Genomic DNA, 20951 nt, shown 5'->3' with positions numbered 1-20951 from the left:
ACAGCTTCCTGTCTGACGGTGGGAAATGTTGTTTTGGATTTGTCTTTGGAACGTAGTGTGGGTTACGCTGACTGTTTTCCATGTCACTACAGAGCACTACTACCCTGAAAACAACACTCTAAAGACATGTCAGGTGGGAGGGGGAGTGAGGGGACCGAGGTTGCCCTAAAGTGAGTTAAAGCAAATAAATATCAACAGAAAATCTAAAGGAAGGAAGATGAAGGAATGATGTCACAACACTTACATTGATTCCTTCCCATGAAAAGTCTGATCGTCCATGCTGAGGAAGAAAAGGAGGAGAGGGATGGGGACAGAAGGAGCAGGTACGAGTAAGAGAGTAGGAACCGGAGAGAAAGATGTCGACAAAAAAATGGAGAAGACAAAGAGAAATGAAAGAATAACCGACATGCAGGATAGGAAAGAAGGATAGCATAGGTAAAGAGAGAGTAGAGCAGAGGGAGGTACAGGTACACAAAGAGTGTTCCAAGGAAGGTAGAGAAGAGGAGGGTCAAAGACCAGAGCCATAGAAAGGAAGGAGAGAGAGGTTGAAAGGCAGATCAGTTCTACAGTACAGCAGAGGGAATAATGACTGATTCTTCATCTATTCACCTTCACTTCTTTGATTATGCCACCCCACACACTGAACCCTATCCAAGACAGTAGGAGTGAGAGGGCTGTGAAACTGAGAGGACAGTAGGAGGGAAAGGGCTCTGGGAGTGAGAGAATAGTAGTGAAAGGACTGTACTGAGAGGACAGTAGGAGTGAGAGGACTGTACTGGGAGGACAGTATGGGTGAGCGGGCTGTGGGAGTGAGTGGACAGTAGGAGTGAGCGGGTTGTGAAACTGGGAGGACAGTAGGAGTGAGTGGAAAGTAGGAGTGACCAGGCTGTGGGAGTGAGTGGACAGTAGGAGTGAGCGGGTTGTGAAACTGAGAGGACAGTAGGAGTGAGCGGGCTGTTGGAGTGAGTGGACAGTAGGAGGGAGTGGAAAGTAGGAGTGACCAGGCTGCGGGAGTGAGTGGACAGTAGGAGGGAGTGGAAAGTAGGAGTGACCAGGCTGTGGGAGTGAGTGGACAGTAGAGGAGTGAGTGGGCTGTGGGAAAAAATTTATTGGTCAAAGTTCTTTGTCTGGTTTTGGTGGATGGACTTACCAACAGGTGTCGTCCACCAGTGAAACGCTTGAGTGTGTGTGCGTTTCCATGTGTGTGTGTGCATGGAGTCGTGTGTTCAAGTTAGTTCAAGTGTGTGGGGGAGTGTACTGCATGTATATATTCAAATCAGGGATAGGGCAAAAACAGAAACTTAATTATCATTAACATTTCATAGTCTTTCATTTGGTAGCCTTGTTTAAGAGTACGAAAGATCCTACAGTTATGTACTTGAGGGACGGATACCCAACACCATGCCTTCCATGTGGTAACACACACAATAGTCTATGACTTGGGTGCCTGGGAAAATCTTCTAAGGTCTTGGATGACAGGTAGCTTGGCATCATTGATGAACTTGGCTGTTGCAACCATCCACTGAGGCATCGTGCAATCAAGGGCTGTGCTGATGCCATAGGAAAAAATGATCTAGCCTGACAAGATGGCACAGTTGTGAAACTTTTTGAGGTTCTGAGCAGCCATGCAAAATCTTTTAAGCCTCCTAAGTGGGAAGAGGTTCTGACATGCTTTCTTCACAGCAGTCAGCGTGTGTCAACCATTTCAGTTTTTTGGTGATGTGGATTTGAAACTCTCTACCCTTCTACATTAGTCCTGTAAATGTGGAAGTAGGCTATTCTTGTCTCTCCTTTTCTTGTTATCCACAATCAGCTCCATTGTCATCAGCCTAACACTGACAAGTGATCAGCCTACCACAGACAAGTCATCAGCCAACCACTGAGATGTCATCAGCCTACCACTGAAAAGTCATCAGCCTTCCACAGACCATTCATAACCCTACCTCAGACAAGTCATCAGCCTACCATCGATAAGTCTTCAGCCTTCCATAGAGAAGTCATCAGCCTACCACTGACAAGTCATCAGCCTTCCACTGATAAGTCATCAGCCTACCACTGACAAGTCATCAGCCTTCCACTGACAAGTCATCAGCCTACCACAGACAAGTCATCAGCCTACCATGGATAAGTCAACAGCCTACCACAGACAAGTCATCAGCCAACCACAGACAAGTCATCAGCCTACTAAAGCAAGTCATCAGCCAACCATGGACAAGTCAACAGCCTACCACCGACAGGTCATCAGCCAACCACTGACAAGTCATCAGCCTTCCACTAACAAGTCATCAGCCTATCACGGACAAGTCATCAGCCTATCACAGATAAGTAATCAGCCTTCCACTGACAAGTCATCAGCCTTCCACTGACAAGTCATCAACCTACCAAAGACAAGTCATCAGCTTACCAAAGACAAGTCATCAGCCTACCACAGATAAGTAATCAGTCTACCAAGGACAAGTCATCAGCCTATCACAGACAAGTCATCAGCCTATCACAGACAAGTCATCAGTCTTCCACTGACAAGTCATCATCCTACCAAAGACAAGTCATCAGCCTACCACAGACAAGTCATCAGCCAACCACAGACAAGTCCTCAGCCTACTACGGACAAGTCATCAGCCAACCACAGACAAGTCATCAGCCAACCACCGACAAGTCATCAGCCTATTACAGGCAAGTCATCAGCCGACCACCGACAAGTCATCAGCCTACCACTCAAAAGTCATCAGCCAACTTGTGTTGTTCACAGCCACACAGTTGGGGAATATGGAGTATAGTAAGGGACTAAGCAGCCCTGAGGGGCCACATGTTGGCGGTGACCGTGGTGGATGTGTGGCTGCCTACCCTCAACACCAGTGGGCAGCTGCTTAGGATGTTCAGGATCCAGTTGTAGGGGAGGTGTTCAGTCCCAGGGTTTTAATGATGAGTTTGAAAGGTATTATGCTGTCGAGCACTGAGCTGTAGTTAATAAAGTGTATTCTCACATAGGAATTCTTCTTGTCCAAGTGTAAGATTTCAGTGTCAAGTTAAGATTGCATCATCTTTGGATATGTTAGGGCATTTCATGGCTATGGAAGTGAGTGCTACAGGACTAAGGTCTTTTAAGAAGGTTGCCTTTCTGTTATTGGGGCTTTGGTGGTCTGGTAGAATCACCTGGTATTCCATCTGGCCTCACAGCTTTGCAAATGTTAACTCACAACAATGTGCTTTTAAGCATCCGTACCAAAAACTCTAACACCGTCTCATGTCTTTATGGGCTTTACATGTCAATGTTAAAACACATGCTTATTTTCACTATTCCAACCACAAATACAGTGGGGAGAACAAGTATTTGATACACTGCCGATTTTGCAGGGTATCCCACTTACAAAGCATGTAGAAGGTTGTAATTTTTGTCATAGGTACTCTTCAACTGTGAGTGACAGTCATAGTCAATAACGTTCAAGCATTTTCATACCCTAAATATGTCGAACAAAGTTTGTTTGATCTCTAGAGCTTAAACAGTTAACCCTATTTGGTGGTTAATTAACACTATGCAAAGGAAGCTATATAAAATAGTATTTTTCTATGAAATATTCAATACAATTTCAAGTTAGTATAGGGTTTAAGCTCAGTATTATACCTGGATTGGTAGAAGCATGACCATTTGAATTGAAACCATCTTGTCACTGTATGTATGTCTATTATTTCCATTGTTGTACTAATTTGCATTAATGTGACATTGTATGCTTTCTATGATGAATTGCCACATTTTATTTTAATAATCCTAATGTTTTAGCTTTTTTAGACCACAACAGAGAGAGTGCAAAGATTGACTTGGCCCATAAGGTTATGTACTGTAATAATCTTCATCCAGCCAAAAAGGGACTGACCACCCCTGGTTCCTCTCTGGAGTCAGGTTCCTCTCTAGGTATCTTCCATATTTTGGACCCTGCAAGGGACCTCTGGTTCTTTTGGCATTGAGAGGCATTATTCATATTAGCATTATCTATTCATGTCAGCCGTTTGCCATGTTTAATATTATCATTGAGAAAGTTTGAAACCTCTCTTTGTCTTTCTCACCAATGTTTGCTTTCTTTTTTCCTATTTCAAATAAATATTATTTCATAGGCTTTGTGAATACGTACGGCTAAGTCCTTTATGGGTTTCATACAAGTTACATGTATAGGAGTATTAATCTACCCAGGATCAGGACAAAAGAGAAGAGCTTTGACTCCCACGGGGGTGAGACAGCCAAGAAACCAGAAGTGGCAGAAAAAAGACCTTGGATGGATATGTGGGTTTTAAACATGACCTGAAGGTTGGGAGGGAATGTTCCATTGCTGGACTGTAGGCAAGCACCATGGCCAATTTAGTGGGTGGAGGAATGGGTGACATGGGAAAACTGGGAAGGTTGAACACCAGATGGGCTGCAGCATTTTACATTACAGGAGTTTTATGGACAAGCATGGAGAAAAACTACCCTTGAGTTATAGAAGCCCAGACGGGAAATTACAAGTGTCATAGTCCAGTATCAGCTGGATTGTCTCTCACGATACCAGACCTGGGGCCAAGGAACCAGCACGTTGTTTTAGTGCCCTCAGAGATGGAATCAGTCTCACCAAAACTCTTACTCATTCTGTCACTCTTCCTCTCCTCTCTCTCCCTGTTATTCATTTTGTCACTCTTCCTCTCCTCTCCCTCCATGTTACTCATTCTGTCACTCTTCCTCTCCTCTCTCTCCCTGTTATTCATTCTGTCACTCTTCCTCTCCTCTCTCTCCCTGTTACTCATTCTGTCACTCTTCCTCTCCTCTCTCTCCCTGTTACTCATTCTGTCACTCTTCCTCTCCTCCCTCCCTGTTATTCATTCTCTCTTCCTTTCTCTGTCTTTCTGTCACTCTCCCTGTTTCTCACTTTTTCACTTTTCCTCTATCTTCCTTTGTCTGTCTTTCTTTGTTACTCTTTGTCACTCTTTATTTCACTCTTTGCTTTAATCTTTCAGATTTCTCACTCTTTCTTCCTCTCCTGTCTGTCTCTCACCCTCACTCTTTCTCACTCTGTTACTCTTTCACTCTTCCACTCCCTTATTCTCTCTCCCTCCCTGCTCCCCACTCCCTCTCTTACTTATTGATCTATCTTTTTCTGTGGATTCATTTGAACTGGTTGTCTTTCTTCTGCCACAGAATCATCCAATCCTGAAGATCAGTTTAGTGACAGTAGCTGAAAGAGAGGAGAGAGGACTTGAGGGGGTAGTGGAGAGGAGAGAGGGATGAGCGAGAAGAGGAGGAAGTGGGTGATGCTGGTATTGTTCTGCAGTAAGCCAGTACTGAGCCATGACTTTCAGTCAGAAAAGCAGCAGACGTCATAGCAACGGCAATAAGCCAACCACAGAGTTTGATTGTCTTCCAGCCACAGCTGCCATTTTGAGTGTAGTAGAAATCTGAAAACCAACGTTAATGTACACTAGGTGGCTACTCTACCAGCAGAAGCAGTGGCACTCATGGCTTCAGTAGTAGAGAGCTGAAGAAGTTGTACAACTGGACTTGGATTGTTGACCATCTTAGATCAAGATCCCCGCTGCTGGAGCCATTTGGTGTCACAGGGTGACGGAGCTGTGTAAATGAGTGACCGTTACAGTCCCGAATTTCAGCCTTACCTGTTCCCCATCCTTTACAGGCACTCCATCTGCCGCTAAGAAAGAATGAGAAGAAGAAGAGGGGGACACAATGTTAGGATATGTTACTTCAGTTCCTTCACCCTGCGAATATAGCCTCTTCAATTGAGTTTAGAGAGAGGAAGACCGGCTTCAGGTGTGAGGTCCTCGCGTCGTTCCGGCTCCAGCTCCTCACCTGCCACCGTTACGCTCTCACATCCCGATACACATGAACACACCCAGCAATCCAGATCCCAATCACTGGAATACTAAACACCTGCACCCTGTTTGCCTCTCTATTTAGGCTGTTCTCCACCTCCACTCTAGTGTGAGGTATTGTTCGTAGTGGACCTGCCAAGCCGTTGTGTAGCTCTCTGCATTGCTTTTGACTCCCAGCCTGTTGTTCTCTCCCTTTCCGTCCCCGTCCTATCTCGTTATCTAGAAACCTATCTCCTAACCTGCCTGCCTGCCCCTGGATTCTCCTACCGTCTACCCCTGCCTGTACTGTTGCCATTGTGGACTGATCACCCGGTATCCTGACCTGCCTGCCTGCCTCTGGTTTCTCCTATCTGTCTAGTCCTGCCTGTGCTGTTGCCTTTGTGGACTGATCTCCTGGTTACCGAATCTACTTGCCCGTCTCTCCTGTTTTTGCTCCTGCCTCCTCCCCTGTACAAAATAAATCGACAGTTGCGTTTTCCACAATTGGAACCACACACCCCTGGACTCGGTGTTCATTACATCAGGAGGATAAGGACCGTGGCTGTAAAACTGCTATAAAACAGTGGGCTAACAACGACTGACTAACCATGTAAGAAGAGTTACCAACTACAGGACACTAAAACCCAACATGGACCCAAATGTACCCAGATTGGTTACAGTAAAATTAACAAACATTTGTGAATCATCTATAAACGGTTTAAACTGACTTAATAAACAGCAGGCACCAAAGGTTCTGTGAACACTTCCAGGGGGTAGCTGAAGTGCTTTCCCTCTGCTGGATTAATGGCTCATATTATCCTTCTTCTTTTCCTGACTGTCCAAATCCTAATTAAAACATAAGTTTAATTAGGAAGACAGTGGTGCTAATGGAGTTTAAATACAGGAGCAGTCTCTGGGCACTTGCTCTCTTTTTCAGAGTCTGTGGCCATGTCTCTCCCTCTTTGTTTCTCTGGGGGGTTCACTCCTCCCCATGTGTGTGTGTGTGTGTTGTCCGTGAACCATGTTTACAGTTGTACAACAGTGCTTAGATTGGGTATTGGGTAATTCTTACTATACAGTGCAATTTGGAACTTAACATTAATAAAAAAGCGGTAGATCTTACATTATTCTATTTGTCTGTCGGAATAACAAACAGTTCAAACTCAGGCACCGAAATCCTAATAAATGTAGGCGGATTGTTTACTTGAGACCATGAGACATTTCCGACCTGTCTGGGACATAAACATTAAAGGGGGCCCTTCAAAACCTACCCCTGATGAGGCACACCTGCTGCCAATCAAGCCTCGTCAGGGGGAGGAATAAAGACAGCAGTGGCAGAGGAGGGAAGGGCAGATGCAAGTCACTGCCCTGTGGATTTCACAGTTCCGTTTTGTTTGCCTTTACTCTGACACCTTTTTTCATGAAATGCTCCCATGGCCCAGAAAACTGGCACTGTGTCTTTTCCCTGTGTCTCTCTCGTTACCGTATGAATTCAGTAAGATTTACTTTTTCAAAGACAACACATTGTTTTCCGAATACGGGTGAATAATAATAGACTTCGGTCAACATGTCTGTATGTGTTCAGTTGAACTGTACAAGTTAACACAAAATGTATAACACTGGATGGAATTGTTAAGTGATGATTGGGTAAAAACACATTAACAGGGTGGAATGAAGTATTACAGGGTGGAAAGCCACACCAACAGTTTAAATTGATCATGATTATAAGTCGAAACATGCATGAAACATATAATAATATGTACATAGTGTTACATGGTGATATTACAATTCATATATTTTCAAACAGCATTTCCAACCTGTTAGGGACATGTTCCGCACTACATATTCCTAACCCTAACAGGATGGAACCTAACAGGATGGAACCTAACAGGATGGAACCTAACAGGATGGAACCTAACAGGATGGAATGTAACAGGATGGAACCTAACAGGATGGAATGTAACAGGGTGGAATGTAACAGGGTGGAATGTAACAGGATGGAATGTAACAGGGAGGACATTTCAAGGTCGTGTTAACCTTATCTATGGGAGAGCAAAATGGAATTAGTATGATGATGAACACTTGACCAGGATTTGAACTTCTCTATCGAACACATATTAGAATTATGAAACGTGATTCACTTTCTGTGTTATCGAGCCTATCTGGGTGGATTGAGACAAACAATACAGACTAACATCATAAAACACTGAAAAACAGATTGAAAAAATGTGAAGTAAATACTTAGCTTCAAGCTGGTCTTTCCCACATAAAAAGTAGAATCCTCCCCCAATGTGCTATAATTGTGACAAGCGTCTTTATAATTAAAGAAGATCTTCTACAAACTTACAGTATGCAAAGTGATTTCAGCTACACACATGACATGTCAAATACGATAAATACATTCAGGGGAAAAACATTTTTTATGAGAGAGTAATTTTTTCACTAGGACAACAAGCTAATGTAGGAAGACTTTTCCTATCCTATCATTTTTCTTAAAAGTTGATAAGTAACACTTTATAACATGGCAAAATCACCTACAATCACTGAGTAAAGTGCATATAATTGTCTTTCTACATCAATATTTTTGTGTAGAAATATACTGCCCTGACCGCATATTTGAAACAGTTTGGAATTTACATTTTAACTCTTTTACACTAAATAAGTATCCCTATTTTTGTAAGGACAGAAATGGCACCAAAGGAATTACCCTAGTAAACGATTTTACTGAATGAGTGTTTGCATTGAAAAAACGATGCCAGTGGCCTAGCTTATGTGACATAGATCACATTAGTCAGGAACCTATTATTTTGTCAAAATACATTGCAAAAGTGTAAATAGGAAGGTTTTAATCTATGTGGTCTATCTCGTCCAAACATGTTTTGGGACAGGTTTTTATATAGATTATGTCCATTTGGCCACTAAAACAAGGCACAGCAACAGTATCTCACAATAGTGAATACATCCCTCACATTTTTATAAATATTTGATCACATCTGTTCATGTGATAACACCGAAGAAATGACATTTTGTAACAATGTAAAGTAGTGAGTGTACAGCTTGTATATCAGTGTAAATTTGCTTTCCCCTCAAAATAACACAACACACAGCAATTAATGTCTAAACCACTATCAACAAGAGTGAGTACACCCCTAAGTGAAAAAGTCCAAATTGGGCCCAAAGTGTCAATATTTTGTGTGGCCACCATCATTCTCCAGCACTGCTTTAACCCTCTTGGGCATGGAGTTCACCAGAGCTTCACAGGTTTCCCCTGGAGTCCTCATCCACTCCTCCATGACGACATCATGGAGCTGGTGGATGTTAGAGACCTTGGGCTGCTCCACCTTCCGTTTGAGGATGCCCTACAGATGCTAAATAGGGTTTAGGTCTGGAAACATGCTTGGCCAGTCCATCACCTTTAACCTCAGCTTCTTTAGGAAGGCATTGGTCGTCTTGGAGGTGTTTTTATGGTCGTTATCATGTTGGAATACTGCTCTGCAGCCCAGTCTCCAGAAGGGAGCGGATCATGCTCTGCTTCAGTGTGTCACAGTACATGTTGACATTCTTGGTTCCCTCAATGAACTGTAGCTCCCCAGTGCCAGCAGCACTCATGCAGCCCCAGACCATGACACTCCCATTACCATGCTTGGCTCTAGGCAAGACAAACTTGTCTTTGTACTCCTCACCTGGTTGCCGCCACACAGGCTTGACACCATCTGAACTAAATACGTTTATCTTGGTCTCATCAGACCACAGGACAGGTTTCCAGTAATCCATGTCCTTAGTCTGCTTGTCTTCAGCAAACTGTTGGCGGGCTTTCTTGTGCATCATCTTTAGAAGAGGCTTCTTTCTGGGACGACAGCCATGCAACCTCTGCAGCAATGCTGGCAGCACTCATACGTCTATTTCCCAAAGACAACCTCTGTATATGATGCTGAGCTTGTGCATTCAACTTCTTTGGTCAACCATGGCAAGGCCTGTTCTGAGTGGAACCTGTCCTATTTAACCGTTGTATGGTCTTGGCCACCGTGCTGCAGCTCAGTTTCAGGGTCTTGGCAATCTTTTTATAGCCCAGGACTTTATGTAGAGCAAAAATATTTTTTTCTGATCCTCAGAGAGTTCTTTGCCATGAGGTGCCATGTTGAACTTCTAGTGACCAGTATGAGGGAGCGTGAGAGCGATGACACCAAATTTAACACACCTGCTCCCCATTCACACCTGAGACCTTGTAACACTAACGAGTCACATGACACCAGGGAGAGACAATGGCTAATTGGGCCCAATTTGGACATTTTCACTTAGGGGTGTACTCACTTTTGTTGCCACCGGTTTAGACATTAATTGCTGTGTGTTGAGTTATTTTTAGGGAACATCAAATTTAAACTGTTATACAAGCTGTACACTCACTAATTTACATTGGAGCAAAGTGTCATTTCTTCAGTGTTGTCACATGAAATATTTACAAAAATGTGAGGGGTGTACTCACATTTGTGAACTACTGTACACTGGAAATCGATCCAGTGGCAGATACAGTGAGTGGCCAGCCCTTTATAGACCATGTTAACAAAAGACAAGTTGCACCAAGTTGCACCAAGTTGCACCAAGTTGCACCTCTTCTGCAAAAATGACGACAAATAATATTGATTTATTGAGCTACAAAAATTCTTATTATTACAAAGTGATACTAACTGGTGGTTCATGGGGTAAACAGCAGTAAATGTCACATCATATTATACCTCAGAAAGGAAAATCTCCTTAATTCTTAATGAGCAACGAAATAATCACATGTAGAATCGTGGGCTGGTCATTCTTCAACCTGTGCAAATAGGACATATTTTTATACTTTTTTGGTATATATTTGTACATGAACCTAATGAGATTTTGCCTTTTCACCTGCCACTCAGTAGCTTACCTTTCAGTTGACAGAAGAGCTTATGGGCATCATACAGCAAAACTAAACAAACAAAGTGTTCCAGAGACTCTCCTGATTTGAACAGGGTTACTTATGCAGTTGTAGCTCCAAGCATTTGGTCATGTCGTTTGTTCATGTGAAAAGACAATGTCTGTACCCCCAGCAGCATCGTGAGCTATGTAAGAGCACATTCTACCATGGCAAAATTACCATCAGAAAACACATTCTGGTAATGCAAATAGATTAGTGGCTTATATCAGTTGACTCACAAGATTCGGCTGCACACAGTAAAATAAAATGGTGTGTCAAGCACAAACACAGAAGGAACTACCGATAATACAATGAGATTACCTAATTTGGGCAATTTGGATCTGAGGGTGCTTTATCTGTAAATTAAATAGCTGCATTACACTACTCCAAAACAGTATCCATTTCTCCATATCTAGATAGATCATATCTAGGTAGGTCTATATTGTAGGGATGGAACTTTTACCATATAAATAAGTATATCAATTGTAAATTAATGTAAGAGTATACTTTTACCTCTCTGAGTAGATCACCCCATATGCTCATAACTTGATTTTGTGTGGACTGTTTCTATTTAGTATTTTGTCTCTATAAGTAGTCTAACACTAGCAACATCTTCAGACCAAATACAGTTCTGGGTATGTGTACTGATAGACATTATCTACACAGCTGTCAGTTGACTAAATAGCTGCTTCCACCTGCTTCCTGCCATATAACTTAAATCTATTAAATCTCTGTGTCTCCCATTCAGGGAGTAACACTGACAAATTCAGTAAGATTTGTCTGACACCACGATTACCCAGTTATGTTTTTCCAAGAGTCTCCCAGGCCAACCGTGGGACTGATACAGCTCAGGCGAGACATACAGTCAGCCTAAAGGCTGGGACCCCACATCTGTGTGGCTGAAAGAAACAAACACATATACGTGTGCACATTAATATGCACACAAAAACACAACAAACCCCCAACCTTTCATAATGTTACTTCATTTGGTCGATTAGCAGATGAACCACCCTACACACCAACCCCCATCATGAATCACTCTAATGACTGATCCCACAGCACTCAACCATTTCATTTCACTGGGTAGAACACTTGTTGATGTATGGATGCAGCTTTTGGAAATATCATCGGCATCGTCGTAAGCTTTGCTAAAGCACGCATCAGATCTGCGCCTTTTTCTGAGAGGACATTCAAATCAGGGCAATAGTCCTTGAATAAGACAAGTGGATTTGAAAGCTATTTTTATTCAGAGCTACAAGATGCACAGAAAGAGAGCACACCCCACAGCTCCTAAAAAGACAAGCCCTTTCTGAAGGAGTGTGACAGCTGCAGCCATACAGGAGCCTCAACAGCAGTAGCCAGCTCTCACATGACCAGAACAGAGCAATGAGCCAGCTCTCACCCCTAGACATAGCAACAGCCACACTCCAGTGAACAGCCACACCCTTAGCAACTGCCACACTCCAGTGGACAGCCACACACCTAGCAACAGCCACACTCCAGTGAACAGCCACACCCTCAGCAACAGCCACATCACAGTGAACAGCCACACCCTTAGCAACAGCCACACTCCAGTGAACAGCCACACCCAGTGAACAGCCATATCCTCAGCAGCAGTCACACCCCAATGAACAGCCACACCCTTAGCGGCAGCCACACCCCAGTGAACAGCCACACCCCAGTGAACAGCCACACCCTCAGCAGCAGCCACACCCCAGTGAACAGCCACACCCTTAACAACAGCCACACCCCAGTGAACAGCCACACCCTTAGCAACAGGCACACCCCAGTGAACAGCCACACCTTGATCCCCAGGTCTCAGCCTTCTCATCCACTCTCCCTCCTTTCTCAATTCCCAGACCTCTGCCTACCCCCTAGAACTCTCCTTACTCTCAGACCTCTCCCCTAGTCCCAGCCCTCTCCTTGGTAAACTTTTCTCACTCCTTGTAATGTGTTTGCAAAATATTGGCTTTTTTCTCATTACCGAGGAAGCATGAGCTCTCTGCTCACTTTTCATTGCTGCAATAAAGGAGCAATGCGGAGCTAGATGGAAACGGGGGTCTCTGTGCTGCTTGAGGATGCTGATGGTGACAGCTGCGTTAAGGCAAGCTGTCACGGTGGGAGGCAGGCTGAACTTATAGCAGGGCTGGTTTGGGCAGATGCCAGGTTGAGTGAGCCAAAGAGCTAGCCCGGGAAACAGCAGAGCTCCAGCGCTCAAGGGGACACTGAGACAGAGAGTGTGGGGCGGCTGTGGGTGAAAGGGTAACACACACAGCCACGGGTGGATAGCCTCTTCCTGAAAATCTTTGTTCCCCTGCCCTGCCATTCTCTCCTGATACATGCCCTTGTCAGGAGAGGCTGTAGAGGGCATGTATCATTACTCCAGCTCCGGCATCCAACTTGTAAGAGACTACATTGGATGCCATGACTGACAGCATGGGCTAACAGGCTAATCACTGGTCACCAACACACACAGAGGGGTACCTTTTTACTCCAGCCCTACACTAACTTGGCTAATCTGATTCAGACAGTACAGATGAATGGAGTTACGGTTCAGGTGTTGTCTGTCTGGAGTCTGGGCCTTTACAGCACATGTCATAGTACCTCACTTTACTGACGGGTTGTTGGTTCAAATACATCTTTGTCTGTTTACCCACAAGATCAGTTAAGATACTGAATGGACCCAATTGGTACCTGAAAGCACATCCAATGTGGAGTGCTCTGTACTAGATCAACACTAAGCAGAGTACGTCCTAAATAGATCCAGGGTCCTATATCACAACCTTTCTGAGGTTCCAGACACATCCTTTTTGACAGAGTTGCATGTGAGTGTGTTGGTGATAAGGATATAGACCAGGGGTGGGCTGACTAATACACCCTGCAGTAGGTTTGAGTGTGTAGTCAAATGTATTTTTCATGGTTATTAAAAACACTCCAGTCCACTTTTACACTTCTAAAACTAGATCTGAAAATATGTAGACATTTCTATGGGCCTATAAATGTTTTAGTAACTGCCCTGCCTGGCCCGTAGATTGATTTTGACAAAACAAATTACATAAAAATATGTGCAGCCCCTCAGTTGATGGTCAACGTGCTGACATTTGCCCATCCCTTGTACAGAGGATAGTGGTGTTGTACAGCATGAATGCCCTCACAAAGACACACGCCTCTCCATACATCCAGCTACTCACACACACCTCCCCATACATCCAGCTACTCACACACACCTCCCCATACATCCAGCTACTCACACACACACGTCTCCATACAGACCTGATAACAGTCCTTCCCCTTTCATTATTCCTATTATTATCAGTTTAATAACTCTATCTAAGTCTATGTCACTGTGTTTCCTGGGCTCAGACTGCCACTCTGTTCCCACACATACCCACCCTCATGCACTTGCTGCGGGCACAAACACACACACACACACATACACAAACACACACACACACACACACACGTGAATGAATGGACACTCCCAGTGACATGCATGTAGGATCTCTTACTCACTTTCTATTTCATCTCTCAATCAAACTGATGGAGCATTATTACACACTGGCTATGCACATGACATGTCCCCCATTCTAGTCAGTCAGCAGACACTCTTATCCCGACAAGTAGTATGTTAATCTCACGATGGCGGACATCATCATGTCACCATCGTATCATGTACATTTTCCCTCAACAAATGATCTACCAGCAGTGTCAATCTGGCAGGACAAGACAGTGCCTTTGGTTGACTGTGTTTATATGCCAATCGATCTGTCTGATCCATCTGTCTGTTTGCCTTTCTGTCTGTCTGCCTGCCAGCCTGCCTGTCTGTCTTGCTGGTTGGCTGGCAAAACATTTACTATAATCATTGTCAGGAAACCCATTCAGTAACATAATATCTTAAACAACACAGCACAATGGAGTGAAGTGTCTGGCACACACACACGCACACACACACACAAACACACACACACACACACACACATACACCCCCACGCACACACACACAGGGCCCTCAGACTGCGTTATTAAATTTGGACCCTAATTTGATTACTGGAATTGGATCATATAATTAGATTATAGTAAACACATGTGTATGTATTTACATACAACACACATATACTACATCACACACTCTAAAAAGACAGACAGACACACACATACACTACATCACACACTCTAAAAAGACAGACAGACACACACATACACTACAGCACACACTCTAAAAAGACAGACACACACCCACAGCCGGACAGAAATACACCCACACAGTGAGTGACACCCAGGGCACATTATTAGAAGTGGATTGTAGTGCTTATTCAACCCCTATCAGCGTCCATGATCTCTGCTCTCACTGCAGAGACAGGCTGCCTACCGGACACATACATCACACATACATACACACTCACATACCACATACATACACACTCACATAACACATCTATATACACTCACATACCACATACATACACACTCACATAACACATACATACACACTCACATAACACATCTATATACACTCACATACCACATACATATACACTCACATAACACATACATATACACTCACATACCACATACATACACACTCACATCACACATACATACACACTCACATACCACATACATACACACTCACATAACACATCTACATACACTCACATACCACATACATACACACTCACATACCACATACATACACACTCACATAACACATCTATATACACTCACATACCACAAACATACTCACTCACATAACACATACATATACACTCACATACCACAAACATACTCACTCACATAACACATACATACTCACTCACATAACACATCTATATACACTCACATAATACATACATACTCACTCACATAATACATACATATACACTCACATACCACATACATACTCACTCACATAACACATACATACTCACTCACATAACACATACATACTCACTCACATACCACATACATACTCACTCACATAATACATACATATACACTCACATACCACATACATACTCACTCACATAACACATACATACTCATTCACATACCACATACATACTCACTCACATAATACATACATATACACTCACATACCACATACATACTCACTCACATAATACATACATATACACTCACATACCACATACTCACACACACACCAGATAATCTGCTGGTGGAGATTTCCTTGTGCCCCAGCTGACAACTCATGTTGGTTGGTTGGTGTCCCTTTGGTTGCTGCTTGGCAATGTGGGTGGAGTGACGCCTGGGGTCTCCCTTGAATAGGGCCACAGTGTCACTGGACCCCCATCTCAGCCCCAAGGTTTTATACTGCTATATTATTGTGCTGGATGGGTAGGGACAGTTCTCCTTCTCCATTGTAAATCCTTGTAAACCTAAGGAATGCACCCCTACATTTTCCTTGTCTCCTGTTTAAATTTAGGAGGACATGAGGTCTTGGCCCACACCTCTGGAGTACCAGGATCAAAAGTCTTGTTGCTGTCCCTGTCCTAAGTCCTCCTGTTTGTGTTGCAGATCAAGATGGCATCTGACCATTCAGGCTGCCACTCTCCTGACCTCTTCTCACTCAGGACAAACATTGCTGCCACGCCAACTCAGTAATCTGTCTCTACTTAGTACAGGCCTGTCTCCTCCTCTGTCTCCTGCAGTATAATCCTGTCTCCTCCTCTGTCTCTACTCACTACAGGCCTGTCTCCTCCTCTGTCTCTACTCACTACAGGCCTGTCTCCTCCTCTGTCTCCTGCAGTATAAGCCTGTCTCCTCCTCTGTCTCTACTCACAACAGGCCTGTCTCTTCCTCTGTCTCTACTCACTACATGCCTGTCTCCTCCTCTGTCTCTACTCACTACAGGCCTGTCTCCTCCTCTGTCTCTACTCACTACAGGCCTGTCTCCTCCTCTGTCTCTACTCACTACATGCCTGTCTCCTCCTCTGTCTCTACTCACTACATGCCTGTCTCCTCCTCTGTCTCTACTCACTACAGGCCTGTCTCCTCCTCTGTCTCCTGCTTAGTACAGGACTGTCTCCTCCTCTGTCTCCTGCAGTACAGGCCTGTCTCCTCCTCTGTCTCCTGCAGTACAGGCCTGTCTCCTCCTCTGTCTCCTGCTGAGTACAGGACTGTCTCCTCCTCTGTCTCCTGCAGTACAGGCCTGTCTCCTCCCCTGTCTCCTGCAGTACAGGCCTGTCTCCTCCTCTGTCTCCTGCTGAGTACAGGCCTGTCTCCTCCTCTGTCTCCTGCTTAGTACAGGACTGTCTCCTCCTCTGTCTCCTGCAGTACAGGCCTGTCTCCTTCTCTGTCTCCTGCAGTACAGGCCTGTCTCCTCCTCTGTCTCCTGCTGAGTACAGGACTGTCTCCTCCTCTGTCTCCTGCAGTACAGGCCTGTCTCCTCCCCTGTCTCCTGCAGTACAGGCCTGTCTCCTCCTCTGTCTCCTGCTGAGTACAGGCCTGTCTCCTCCTCTGTCTCCTGCAGTACAGACCTGTCTCCTACTCTGTTTCTTGCAGTACAGGCCTGTCTTCTCCTCTGTCTCCTGCTGAGTACAGGCCTGTCTCCTCCTCTGTCTCTACTCAGTCTCCTGCAGTATAGGCACGTCTCCTCCTCTGTCTCCTGCAGTACAGGCCTGTCTCTTCCTCTGTCTCCTGCTCTGCCACCAGTTCATTCTACTGAACATTGTGTAGTACTTACACCATGAAAAGTCACAATGAAATTCACAAAAAGTGTGTTACACTTCAATGTACTCTTTTTATTGTCAATGAAGTCTTGTACATGTTACATGTTAATCAACAGCTTAGAATAAAGTATCCCTTGTTCAATGGAGTGGTCCAAATCCTAAATACCACTGTGGGTATAACATGCATGTCTTTCAGTTAGAATTGTGTTTTAAGAATGGAACCACAAAGACTGATGTTGTTATGAGGAGTAGTGAACTCCTTACATGAAGTCTACCACACCTCTAATATTCATTCTTGCCATTTTGTCTCCAATTAAAACAGGGCTTCCCTTATTCACCTCATAGCTGTTGCCAGCTGATTATCATTCTAAACATCATCTTATTCACTGTCTTTCCTCATGCTAGTGTTTATCTTGAAGAATTGGTATTTCCCTCACAACCAGGTCACAATTCTGAATTCAGTACCTCAAGCAGGGGTCAATTCCATTTTTGTTTAGTTCAAATTGTAAATAACAGGCAGCTTTCAATTCGACATATAGATATCAGTTGTTTCTAAGAACATGTAAATGGAATTGATCCTCCAACCTACCTTTGTCCTTCAGCTGTTTAAAACTTCTCTGTAGCTCAGTGGTGAAAAAGATTATTACAGCTCTTTGAGCTAATGCCATTGAAAATGAGTAGCCTCCAGCATGTCTAGATTTTCTTTCAGTGTCTAGACATTTCGTTTTAACTGTCAATTCATGACTGCACATGATAAATATGTTTTACTACATGCTTTACGTGAGCACTTTAGTCCTATTTTTAAACTAGATGCATACGTTGTGAGCTATTTGGTGTTACACACAGAGATCTGCCTAACGCAGTCATTCAGCAATTGAGACGTCCTCTTCTACATGTCTACTTGTTGATTTTAACTACTGACTATGCAACAGTATGGTTTTCACACGGTCTTTCCTAGCCTTATAAGGACTCCGGGGGTTGTTTACCTTTCATGGTGTGCACCCCTGTTCAGCCCCCCTCCCCCACCCGCCCCTGACCCCTCAGCAGTCCTGATGGTCATTTACCTAACGTGCCATTGATTGTCCAGGAAAATCCCAACTTGAATACCAATGCATGCGATCCCACGCACTCTTTTCCTGGTGTGTTCCCCCTGCCGCTCCCCCGCTCCGTCTCAATCCCTCCCTCCATCTCCCCCTCTTTGCCTGCAATGAATGTCAGCATGTCTCTGTGCCTGCCTCTACTCCATCCCTCTCCACCCTCTCTCACGCCCGTGATGCTACACCACACGAGCAGCTTCAAGAGGAGCACTTTCCTTTTCTCTCCTTTCTGTTCCACTGTACATTATTCTCCCTGCAAACAGCCCCTATTGTGGCATTTTCAATCTGCCATTCCTCCGTCTCCTCCTCTCCATCCTTCTCTCTCCCTCCCTCCCACACACACACACACGCGCGCACACACACACACACTCTCTGCCAAGCAGCATTATAAATCAAGGAGCGAAGAGGGAGAGGGATGCACTCAAACAGCAGAACATTTAAACAAATATCGTTTGTGACATCTTGGCCAAATGGGAATTGTCAGGTCATATCTAAACAGTGTCATGGTTACCATCCATTCCCTTCTTCGTCCCCAGTCCCCTCACACACACACACACACACACACACCCACACACACACACTGTAGAGAACAGTGGCAAGTAGCACCGCACACGATCTATCCCGCAGTCGCTATTCCTATGCTGCTAAAGGACCGAGCCCCAGCCTCGTCCCCAGCCCAGCCTCATCCCAAGGCTGAGCCCAGCCTCACCCCCAGCCTCATCCACAGCCCCCGGCCATAAGGGAAGAAAAGCAGGTCTTACTGAGTCTCCGTGAGCCGATGCATCCCATGGTGTATTCACAAAGGCCCTGGATACAAGCAGCGAAGCGTTACCCTGACACCATACATTCTCCCTCACACTCTCTTACTCTATCACACGCTTCGCTCTCACTCGCTCTCCTGTACGCTATCTCTCCCTCTCTCCCTCTGCTTTGTCTGTCTTCTGCGCTTGCTCTGCTTGTTCAGCCTCTCTCCCTCCCTGCCTCTCTCCCTCTCTCCCTCCCTGCCTCTCTCCCTCTCTCTAGCGTGCTGAGAGTTTCATAAGGTCCACTTAGTAAGGTAGTGCACCTGAGGAAGAGGGGTTTAATTAAATATGGGAAAGTATTATTAGTAGTAGTAGTAGTACTTGTAGTAGTTTTACTTGTAATAGTAGTACTTTTGTTGTTATCGCTATTGCTATGGATTATATATTGCTATCAACATTCATCACATTATCATGACCATAATCATGTCAATATATCTGCCGGGACATCCAATTTGGTGATTAGAACATCAGACTAATAAGAAGGGGTATCATCCTGTCATTGACAGGCAGTTATCTGCAGAGAGAGCCCATTAGCCTGTGAACGGCAGCGTGTTGAACGTTGTGGCTTGTTGCCAGGCCCTTAGAGTTTCAGCAACAGTGGACTGAGCGGTGGGTTTTGCCACTGATGTCATTGTTGAGGATATCACTGCACTGCTGTAATACAAGATATCTAAAATGGGGGATTCTCTCTCTGTCTCCCTCTCCTGTGCGCCAGCTGCCTGACAATGCACCGCAGCTTTTTAATAGCCCCTCGACCCCTTTTCCGCCCCTCCCCCCCCCCCCCCCTCCTCTGCCCCTCTTGCTCAGAGTACTTGAGTAATGTGTGACACACACCCCACACATCACACCAACTCACACACACTGACTCAGTATTGAAGAACCACCGTCTCTTTAGCATTAAAGCCCTGCAAAGACTCTAAACAGGCAGATGTCCTCGAGGTTGGAACGCTTGGCCAGTAATCGAGAGGCTGTTCATTTTAGTCCCAGAGACAGCAAGGTGAAGGGAAAAAAATCTGTTGTCCTTGAGATGAAAGACAGTTAACCCTAAATGCCGCTGTTAGTTGGTCTGCTAAAGGACCAAATGTAAACCGTTTTCTCTTTGCCATCACTCTCTCAATCGATCTGGCTCGGTGTCATCCTTTTATTGGTCTTATCTTCCTCCTCTTTCTGTACTGCCTCCCATCACTCCTCTTTTCATTCCCCTCCATTTCACTCTACCGCCCTTTAATCCCTTTGTCTGTTACTCTTCCCCTACCGTTGTCTCATTCTGTTTTACTTTTCTCCTTCCTTCCTTTCAGTCTTCCCCTTCCCTTTGTCTCTGTCTTCCCTGACAACAACAACATTAGGAGCAGTGTCTTTATGGTCTGATCTCAATCTCTCTCGTCTCGTATGATCTGCTTACACTTATCACCAAATGTCTGTTTCTCTCCTCTATCTGTCTATCCAGCCCTCCTTCCCTATCTCTCTCCTTCCTTCCCCCTACTGCTTTCCCCCCCTCCTCATCCCTTCCTCTGGCGCTTTCTCTCCATCCACCCAGGCTAACCTGCTGTCCCTCTCTGTAGTGATTATATATTTATGATGGTCTGTTGCT

General features: G+C 44.6%; 1 protein-coding gene across 4 annotated transcripts in view; it reads right to left on the bottom strand.

Moving 5' to 3' along the window:
- Window positions 1-19482, bottom strand: part of fam131bb (family with sequence similarity 131 member Bb) — a 35402-nt gene extending 15920 nt beyond the window's left edge. For 2 of the 4 annotated variants that reach the window (XM_013139332.4, XM_010884959.4), the window contains exon 1: window positions 245-4678. In XM_013139332.4, coding sequence (XP_012994786.2) covers window positions 245-433 — 189 coding nt within the window. In that variant the 5' untranslated portion in view covers window positions 434-4678. Of the gene's footprint in view, window positions 1-244; window positions 4679-5637; window positions 5673-19318 lie in introns of those variants that run through there. The other 2 variants (XM_010884960.5, XM_010884961.4) reach the window with 2 other exon arrangements.
- Between the last annotated feature and the right edge of the window lie 1469 nt (window positions 19483-20951).

This window comes from Esox lucius, chromosome 20 (assembly GCF_011004845.1).
Source record: "Esox lucius isolate fEsoLuc1 chromosome 20, fEsoLuc1.pri, whole genome shotgun sequence".
Lineage (NCBI taxonomy): Eukaryota > Metazoa > Chordata > Actinopteri > Esociformes > Esocidae > Esox > Esox lucius.
Note: the sequence above shows the minus strand (reverse complement) of the source record. Positions and strands in the feature narration are given on the sequence as shown.